The sequence below is a fragment of the Monopterus albus genome, unplaced genomic scaffold (genome assembly GCF_001952655.1).
Source record: "Monopterus albus unplaced genomic scaffold, M_albus_1.0 scaffold9.1, whole genome shotgun sequence".
Classification (NCBI taxonomy): domain Eukaryota; kingdom Metazoa; phylum Chordata; class Actinopteri; order Synbranchiformes; family Synbranchidae; genus Monopterus; species Monopterus albus.
In genome coordinates this window covers 2377867-2388154 of record NW_018127889.1, presented here as the reverse complement: position 1 = coordinate 2388154, position 10288 = coordinate 2377867, and the positions used below count along the sequence as shown (strand labels likewise).

The window sequence follows — 10288 nt, the reverse complement described above, 5'->3', positions numbered from 1 at the left end:
GTCTCCCAAGGCAAACAGGTCCTGGGTGATGGGTCAGACTAAGAGTGGTTCAAAAGCCCTTTATGAATAGATTAAAATCAAGGACCGTGACGTCGCCCGGCATTGCGCAGCCGGGGCCCCACCCTGGAGCCAGGCCTGGGGTCGGGGCTCGAATGCGAGTGCCTGGTGGCCGGGCCTCCCCTCACGGGGCCTGGCCGGGCTTAAACCGAACGAGCGACGTGGGGACGTCCTCCCATGGGCCCACCACCTGCAGGAGGATCCGTAAGGGGCCGGTGCACAGTGGATTGGGCAGCAGTCGAAGGCAGGGGCCCCGACGACCCGATCTCTGGACACGGAACATTGACCTAATACAGTGTGTATTGTTTTATGTGTTGTTGTTTTTTTGTTGTTGATTAATAGTTGCAGCATATTTGTTTCTTCTAGGACGCATGGACCACACAATTCCTAAGATGCTGTATTTGAGGACGTCAAGCAGCTACTTGCATCTTTGCTGGGTTGGTGAGTGTGAAAGTGTATTCATTCAACTACATTAATTAAACACTCCTCTGAATTAAATAACAGTACACAACTGCATGACTTTAACATTAATTGGCTGTCATCTCCCTCCCTGCAGTTATAATGTGTGTATCATAGCATACGGACAGACAGGTAGTGAGAAGACTCACACCATGACGGGATCCCAGCTGCTGGAAGAGCAGTCAGGCATGCAGCAGAAGGCACAGCAGGGTATTATGGGAGGTGTCCTGTATAAAGCAGCCTCTCTGCTCTGGCTGAGCACAGACCACATGTGTCCCACAGGAACAGCAAAGTCACTCATCTACTTCAGGATGCCATAGGTGATGCACAAAGACACACATACACACATTTGTTTTAATTCTTCCTGGAGACTGTACATTGACATACATTCATTTCCTGGAGACTTACAGTAGCTTAACCTTAACCTACCTCAGCCTCACCCTAACCTTAAACCAAGTTGTCACTGTAAAATTCAGTGAGTTGCTTGATGGGGACCAGGATCTGGTCCTCACAAGGAAGGTAGTCCTCACAATGAGTCCCCCTCTGTATTCTCAGTCATCTGTTACTGTCTTTCCATACAGTAGTTAACATCTGCTCTTGTCCTTCCCCATCTTGTCCACCAGGCGGTGATGCTAAGCTGCCGGTGATGCTGTGTCTCTCTCCCACACAGCCCTTCATTACTGAGTCTGCAGACTCTGGGATTCGGCAAGGCGGGCCTGTCAGGTTCAGAAGGAGCTCCCCCGAAGGAAGAGTAAGTGACAGGACAGAGAGTGATTTCACTCTTTGCAATGTCGATCCTTTCACAGTCATACCATCACAACAGATTTGAGGGGATAAAATGCATACCAACAAATTTGTTGTGTTTGCTTTACAGAGTATTTACCATATGATTGTATCTGTGAAGCCTAAAAAAAAAAAAGACAAACAGCATGACAATAGCTTACTGCAGATATGAAACAGCTTAATTTATCATTGGGTTGCATGGTGCTGCTTGCTCCTTTGTAAAAACTCCTCAACTTTATGACAACTAGTTGCTTTTCTACAGATTCATAGGTTTTCATAATGACTTTAATTAGGAAACATGCTAATTTTACTAGCATTGCTAATATATTCTTGTTTTTAAATACAGTGTAGATATTAGTAGCACTGAATGTCGTACTAGGTTTCCTGAAACTGCAGATACATGAAGTGAAATTAAACCTGACAATTACCAAGACTGCTGGGTAGCTATAAATGACATTACAGTTGGATTTTAATTAACATGTAATAAAATAATTCCTATTAAAATACTGTATTTAATACTTCACTTTCTACTTTATTAAATTCTTTTAAATTTATGCCTGTATTAAGATGTAGCTCATGCCAGTAGTGAATAGCACTATATTACAAAGCAACAACTTTTGATTATTCTATTCTACTGTCTTTTGGTTTCAGTTCTCACTGCTCATGCGCTGACTTTTATTTTTTTTCGTGTTGATGTAGCTGTATTTGTCAGCGTCTTATGTTACAAATCTTTAAAATGCCTTGATAGAGTTGTTTTTGTAGGAAATTGTGTCAATACTATACTACAAACAGATACACATATGTGTATTGGTGTATTCAGTACAGTCCCCTCTGGTTGTACACTGTCCCTTTACAAATAAACAATTCATATACAACTTATTGCTCACTATATGAAAACTACTTCCGCTGTGGTAAATAATTCCGGTTCGCTGTCTGCTGCTTTGGAAGGTGTGTGTCCCATTATGTGTGGCGTAAAAGTAACACTGCATTTCAGAAAAAGAACATCATACCAACAGTAAAATATGGTGGTGGTAGTGTGATGGTCTGGGGCTGTTTTGCTGCTTCAGGCCCTGGAAGACATGCTGTGATAAGTGGAACCATGAATTCTGCTGTGTACCAAAATATCCTGAAGGAGAATGTCCGGCCATCCGTTTGTGACCTCAAGCTGAAGCGAACTTGGGTTCTGCAGCAGGACAATGATCCAAAGCACACCAGCAAGTCCACTTCTGAATGGCTAAAGAAAACCAAAATGAAGACTTTGGAGTGGCCTAGTCAAAGTCCTGACCTGAATCCAATTGAGATGCTGTGGCATGACCTTAAAAAGGCGGTTCATGCCCGAAAACCCTCCAATGTGGCTGACTTACAACCATTCTGCCAAGATGAGTGGGCCAAAATTCCTCCACAGCGCTGTGGAAGACTCATGGCAAGTTATCGAAAACGCTTGATTGCAGTTGTTGCTGCTAAGGGTGGCCCAACCAGTTATTAGGTTTAGGGGGCAAACACTTATTCACACAGGGTTTTGTAGTTTTGGATTTTGTTTTCCCTTAATAATAAAAACCTTCATTTAAAAACTGCATGATGTGTTTACTTGTGTTATCGTTGACTAATATTTAAATTTGTTTGATGATCTGAAACATTACAGTGTGACAAACATGCAAAAAGATAAGAAATCAGTAAGGGGGCAAATACTTTTTCACACCACTGTATACGTGTGCTGTAGCATCAGGACAAATGATATTTTTAGCTTTTGCTTTACTGTAAACTACCAGGAGCAGAGGGCAGGTGGAATATTCTGCATAAACATAATTCAGCTAGGAAGCTGTAAACCTGACTGTCCAGTGTGTCATGATACTGCACTACACCCAAATCGTTAAGTCTATTGACTACAGCTTAATGTTGGGAAGAAAACAAATCAGGCATTTTCTTCCAAGGTGAAACAGTTGGACACCCTTCCCAGCACGAGGAGAATAACACACTGTATCTGGTAATTAAATCTTTTTCATCGACTCTCCTTAGACAAACACACACTCACTCTCACTTTTTAATAAGCCTCCTCCCACCGTGGCGCTGCAAACTGCGATGAGGGCTCTGCACAGTGTTCTAATCCACGCAGTCTCAAGGCTGACATATTTTTTGAGATGTAGATGTCATGTGCCACGCTGACATGAAAGCTGTGATGCCCAACTGGAGGTTTAAGAATGACAGGACAAGAATAAGTTTATAAGGAGTGTGACAAGATGATAAAAAAAACCCTCTGGAAGCATTCTTTATTTAGAGCGATGACAGGGAAGAACAAGATGGAAGAGAGAAGAGGCAGAGTGAGAAGTGGAGAGAAGGATGAATTAGAGAGAGCAAAGTGAGAATGAGATTAGAAAGAAATGGAAATAGGTGAAAGTGTGACTGCACATGAAACTGTGAACTTGTGATTTTAAGCTTCAAACTTCATCTGGCAAAATCTGAGACAACTTGTGACAGTGTGATTCTTCTTGGCTTTTAACTTTCACAATCAAGTTAAATGCCTATAGAGGATATTAGTGCACAGTAAGTTAAAACAGGTAATCCAAATTTTGTTTGATATTATATAATCCTAAATAACAATGCTCTTATTTTGAAGGGGGAAAAAAAGCAAGAGTAAAGATAAAATCATTGTCAACACTTGCACAAGTGCACATAAGAGGCATGTAAGGTAATGTCTCGCATGTGCTGAGGCACCGAACTTTGACACAAGTCTTATTTATATTTTAAGTTTGTCACCTAGTGTGTGCCCCATAGAGAGAGGGCCTACCTAATGTAAAAGCTAACCAGGGTTCTTTATGAAGACTTCTTTACAGGCATCATAACATTAGATTTTTATTAATTCAAGCAAACTGTTACAGTCAACAGTTATATAAGTTACATTGTGTACAGTACTGATCTAATGTTTTTCTCTTTTAAACAAGGGTTTCTGTCCCTCTGTCACTTTTACCCCTTCGAACACAGAAACAGCAAATCCATACAAGCGCAGGCAAGTAAGTAGTAACAGCACAGTACATTCAACAACTCAACAATACGTTTTGTACGAACAATAAGGCAAGTAGAAGAAAGAACAGAAAAGGACGGCAGACATTTTCTTTGAAATGAGCCAAAACAAAGCATAATGCGCCTCTCTTTTAGGCCTAAAAAGGCAGTGTCACGCAGAATGTATTCTTCTGAACAACAGTCACAGCTGAAGAACCGAACGAGGTAAGGCTTCTTGTTAGTGGCCAGGTACGTGGTACAGGGGGATCTGAGGGAACAGCTGCCTTCGGTGGTGTCGAGTGGTTTGTACCTATTGTTGGTCAGACTCAATATCATGGGTGCCTTCGACCTGGCTTGGTGTACCCCCTACTATATCTGTTCATCTAGTGGTCAGTATTGGCAACTACTGGCTCATTGAACCTGCAAATGTTTCAGCAGAAAAATGATAAAAGACAATAAAATAAAACAGCATTCATTCGACACCATGTTCAGCCACCAGGTGGCAAAACTGTGCTGGAAAACTAAGGATATATGCAACATGCCTTCATTTTTCCTGGTCTATTGTTGTCTTTTTATTCTAACAACTTAGAGATAGAAACAGAAACAAATGGTTCTTTAAAAAGGTTTGTCATGTATAACAATAGTAAACACGGGATTCCATCACAAGAAATCCATGTTGTGTGGTAGAACAGAAAACAATGAATGCAAAAAAAAAAAAACTTATCTTGGAACAGTAGAAAGACTGACAGGGGTGACACCGAGACTCTCCTCCAGAAACAAACCACAAGGAGATGGAGAGATGATGAGATAAAAGAGCTTGACAGAGAAAAAGTGGGCAACAATGATGTTCCTCTTCTGTCAAGAGTGGAAATGACTTGGATGGCAAGGTGTGCAGGGCTTTGGGGGGGGGCGGGGGCACCTGAACATGTTTGTCCTCCCCTGCCACCGCTGCTTTTCAATCCATTTCACTCCATCCAGTCTCCTTCATCGAACTCAGACTCGTCCTCAGAGTCGGAGTACTCCACAGCGATGCGGCGCGACAGGATGGTGGCCACGTCATTGCCAACTCGCTCGTGCTTAGCCTCTTGCTCTCGCTGCTCCTCCACTTTTCGTAGCTGTATGCCTGGAGTGGGAGAAGTAGTAACGTGCAGGGAAAGGCTTCAGTTTGCGATGAAATATTATAATGTACATAAGTATAATTGTATAATTGTTTAAAGCCCCTTGAGGCAAATTTGTGATTTGTGATAGTGGGCTGTACAAATAACAACTGACTTGTTCTGTAGACAAAGCATAGACTATGCAAGACGACCATCATATCAGTCTAACTCACTGGACTGCAACAGAAAAACTTTTATATAGGAACTAAAATTTCAACTGAGGCTGAGGAAGTTTGAAAACATTTTCTGATAAGACATGATCCACCTTTCCTGATGGCCTCCAGCAGGACACTGCGGGCGTCGCTGATGGGTGGCAGACTGGCTGGATGGTGCCTCTTGGTCACCACATCGTGATGGGTGTGGGGCAGTGGGGTGGCCATGGCTCCTGCTGAGGGGAAGGCTGGCACAGGTGGCGGGCCTGACGGACAGGGCGATGAGCTCCGCACTCCAGAGAGGGGCAGAGGCGGTGGCGGTGGGGGAGGAGGCAGGATGGTGCCATCTGACTGGGTCCCAGAGCCCATGGATAGGCCCTTGTCCAGGACTTGCTGGTGACGGGCTGGGGAAGAAGAGTGGAGGGGAGGTGCCACAGGCGGAGGGGCTGGGTGGAGCACCCCTGGGGCGATCTGGAGAGGAGCAGGAGGAGGCGGAATGGCTGGAGGTTGTTGCTGGACTGGGAGAGGAGGAATAGGAGGAGGAGGGGTGCCCCTCAGGCTTGTGGAGGGTAAAGGAGGGGGAGGAGGGGGGAGAGGAGGAGGCGGAGGGGGAGTGCTGGAGGTGAGGCCTGCTGTCCGGGCTGGAGACTGGGGTCTGCTGTCGGAAAACCCCGAACTGGAGCTGGAGGATGAAGAGAGAGAATAATAAGGGGTGGGGTTACTGAACTGTGAATTCACAGGTGTTGCTGAAGAAATTCATGTCAAGATCAAGACTATTTTGTTCTGTTCTGCTCAACAAAACTGAAAAGGAAGTGTTCCATTAGATCATAAGATAAATATTTTTTTTTTGCAGCAGTGCATCAGTGTTGTCAGAGAGGGGATAAAGTTCTGAATGGCCTGGTGATGCTTCATAACGCTGCCGCCGGTACATACAAAAAAGTCCCTATCAGAAATCGCGGCATGCCAAACAATGTCTAGCTCGATGTTGGTAGGCAATTAGAAACAGGATTACAGGTTTAAAGGACTCTGTACACTGAGGGGGAATATTGAATTCCCAGGGCAGCCGACTTGTCCATTAACGACAGAATCTTATCAGTATTGGCCAGTCACTGGTACTGAAACAGTGTGTGGGTGGATCGAGCAACTAACCGGGACACTGCAACATGACAAGACTGACATGTTCACAATCAATTTTCTTCCTACAGAGAAAATTGCTGCAGACAAATAGCACAGCAAGAGAGAGAGGGAAGGGGGAGGAAAATGATGTGTGGAGTATTTCCTGCGAGCACACTTGAGGCTGTGTCTGCACCAAATCCTACTTAATGTGCTACATTAAATGTGGGGAGGATTTGTAAAGGAGTGAAGTGAGAAAATGAGATATGCAACATAATGATAGTAACTACTAAAAAAAAAAACAGCAGGACGCCTTAAATAAAGGTCAGACAGGGATTGAAAAGTAATATAAAGCACAGTGGATGAACAAAGACGAGGATGGAAAGCATTTGAGGGTAAGAGGAGACGATGGCTGTGAGGACTTCTGTAAAAATCAATGCGACATTTCTCTGGTGCTGCAGCCACAACCTTAATCATTCCCTCTGATCTTTCCATCCCTTCAAATAGTGACATGTGTGGCAAAAAAAAACCTGTAATACACTCAGTGGCCTTAACACGTTATTGATCCTCCCCTTCTCTGAGCCTTTTCCTTTTTTATTCAGCTTTGGTCCAAAAACCCTCCATCCATCCATCTGTCCATTCATCGTAACCAAGTGAAAAATCCTCATTCTCTTAAAGAGAATAAATACAAAAAAGAAAAGCTAGGAAATGCTACTGACTGTGACCAATTGATCTACAAGAGGGGGAAAAAATTAACAAACCAAAGACATGGGGATGGGTGTGCACTGGTGAATTAGAGACGAGGTGAAATAAGATTTACAGATCATTTTTCACACAGGTTTATATCTGCCATGTGAGCTTGAAATCGGAGTGACAGAAACTTTCTGGCTTGCAGATCTGGGTGAATGCATTGCTATTCCTAAAACTTTTTGCAGTTGCTATGCAAAACCATAGCTACAGATTTGTGAGGGGGACATCAAATTGAGGTTATGTGTTGTTTGTTGTCTCCTTTCCCACCTGATCACAGAGGGCGGCTTGATCTCTCCCAGTGGGTGCATAGGAGGTGGAGGCGGCGGAGGGTCGTGGGGCCGCGAATACATTCTGTCCCCGGTACGGCTCAGCAGCTCGTTCATCTGGCTGTAGGGCAGCGCCGCCAGCGAGAACGGCCCGTCCAAATGCTCCATGTACAAGGGAGCCCTGAGCAGAAAGAAGGTCTTAATTCCATTGTTTTGATTCATTTTCTCGCTTGTTCTTTAACTGTCTCCTGATCTGTTATGCAATTGTGTTTTCAAAATTGCTAAGACACATTTCTTGAAACCGCCCACCCTCCTCTCTAAACTGTAAACACAAAACCCATTTTGCTAACTACACTCACACTAAACCTCTGACTGTTTTGCAAAATGAAACAAGCAAATGTGCCTTAGCTACTGACCAACTTGGGTGATGCTTTGACAGTAACACAGGGAACATGCATTCATAACCATCTCTATGGGCTTGATACCTTGGTATCAGTTCGCTCGAAATCCAGTTTTATGTCAGCTATTTGTGGCGCTGACAAATCCAAGAAAACCTCTCATTTGCATAAAATCTTTTTTATTAATCACATTGACTGGCAGGGACATTACTGAACATGAGTGCTGCTGGAGCTGTGAGACACAATAAATGCAATCACAACTGTGAGGGACCTTAATCATCACTGTTGTTGCTTCATTTCCTCACTGCCAGTGAAGTGTAAAGTGTTAGGACCCATTCCCTGCGGAGTGGGCACAATTTATTATTGTAGTTCGAGTGATTACGTCCTTCTGACATACAAGTATGTATCCAATCAGTAGCGTCTGAGGCTCAAAGTTGTACATGCTTTTCCGTGTCTACCAGGAAGAATGTGCATGTTATCCCATTATTTGATGCCTGTAACAATTTTGGTTGATTCAGAGCCCTAAAGATAGAAGAGTTGAGACACCGAGGGGTCAAAAACAGTAGTGGGTCATGTGACTCGTATAGGCCTGATCAGCAAATTACTACCTTTAAGGACTTGAGCAGCCTTGTGCACTAATTGTGTGTTCTGTTGTTGTGGATAGCTCAGCTAATTTAGCTAGAAAGCTGGATACCTAATCTATTAAAGTGACCCAGTCAAAAGGTTGTAAAACATGTACAAATAAATTTTTGACACGTCTCCAACTTAACATGTCACAAGTATTATTATTGTTACTTTGAAAGATAGCAGCCAATTCAATGTAACTCTGTGGTACTGCTGCTAATGTTTAGAACTATTCTATGGTACACTCGGGTCTGATTTCCCTAAATGTAGGATTTGGAATTGTAATCCTAAATACTGGACAGCCACCTTCACATACCTGTTGTCATGGTAACCTGCAGATCCGTTGGCCTCTCTGTGTTTGTCGTCGGGCATGTCCTGGGCCAGCTCTGCACCCAGTGCCAGTTTCTGCCACTCCTTTTTACGGTCGTGAGGCGCCCGCGGTATCTTTTCTGGCTCCTGCGGACGGTCTATTGCCTTCAGCTTTGGTAGAGGAGGTGATGAGGGGCAGAATGACATGATGGTGTGGGAGGAAATGTTTGAGTAAAGATGCAGGAGATGGTGTAAATTAAATGGAGGATGAACCCACAAAAGATGATTTGGGGATAGGGAGAAAAACATGAGGCAGAGAGAAATGGAGAGAGAAGACAACAGATTCGCTGCTGTTAAATACATTTCATTTATCATCTTAGAAGACAAAACATTAGAACATGAGTAAAAAAAGCTTTTTATGACTATTCAGACATACACAATCAAATCCAAATTGTAAACATGGATCTAAATCGCTGGTCATGCTCTGGTCACTGACACTTTTCTGATACAAAATGCTGCTGCATCCTCTTTATTTAACTTTAACATGCCACATAAACATCCACACACCAAAGCCTCCCTCTTAAAGTGTTTTTACATGGCACCTATTGTGAAAACAGCTCTGTTATGCTTCTATTCAACTAAACTAAGTGATGATCTTTCATATATGCAGTGTACTCAATCAACTCTCTGAAGACACAACTCACACAGACACTTAAGAAGAAGGGTTCTTAAAGCACTTAATGGAAAAGAAAATGCTTTCACACAAGCGTGGGAACAGGGAGTGCTCACCGACTGAATCAGACCAAATTCAATTATCACAGATATATTATATCTGTTTATACATATTTTTAGCCAAAGCATGGAACTCACATAGTAATAAAGTGAGAGTTTGAAAAAGGTTTTTACATATTTACTCAGTCCATCATCAAACAGCACTCCCTTCTTCCCAGAGTTCAGTATGACCCACTTTAAGCAGCACAGTACATGAAACTGAGCAGTGAGCTGCTGTAGCAGAAATCACACACAGTGCTTTAAAATAATCGCCGTATGTCCACATACCTGCCCTGGGAGGTCTAAGTACCTATAGACCTGATCATACATGCGGGGGTCCTGCAACTACAAGAACAAAAACAAAAAACCACAGGAGAAGCAATGGGGGTGAGGGGAGGGGGGTTTAAAAAACCAGTACGGCACAGGATTGAGCACAACAGCGCTGCACACAG

The 10288-nt window shown here is 43.4% G+C and overlaps 1 protein-coding gene and 1 long non-coding RNA gene across 3 annotated transcripts in view; one reads left to right on the top strand and one right to left on the bottom strand.

Annotated features, from left to right (window-relative positions):
* Positions 1-2121, top strand: part of LOC109953850 (uncharacterized) — a 4037-nt gene extending 1916 nt beyond the window's left edge. Inside the window, exons 3-5 of the long non-coding RNA XR_002273987.1 lie at positions 424-498; positions 614-836; positions 1140-2121. This is a non-coding gene — a long non-coding RNA (uncharacterized LOC109953850). The remainder of the gene's footprint in view (positions 1-423; positions 499-613; positions 837-1139) is intronic.
* A 2002-nt stretch (positions 2122-4123) lies between these two features.
* wasf1 (WASP family member 1) overlaps positions 4124-10288 on the bottom strand; it is a 42249-nt gene continuing 36084 nt past the window's right edge. The window contains exons 6-10 of one of the 2 annotated variants that reach the window (XM_020589094.1): positions 10125-10181; positions 9073-9236; positions 7736-7915; positions 5719-6287; positions 4124-5419 (exon numbers count right to left, since the gene is read on the bottom strand). In XM_020589094.1, the coding sequence (XP_020444750.1) occupies positions 5262-5419; positions 5719-6287; positions 7736-7915; positions 9073-9236; positions 10125-10181 (1128 nt within the window). In that variant the 3' untranslated portion in view covers positions 4124-5261. The remainder of the gene's footprint in view (positions 5420-5718; positions 6288-7735; positions 7916-9072; positions 9237-10124; positions 10182-10288) is intronic. The other variant, XM_020589100.1, reaches the window with a different exon arrangement.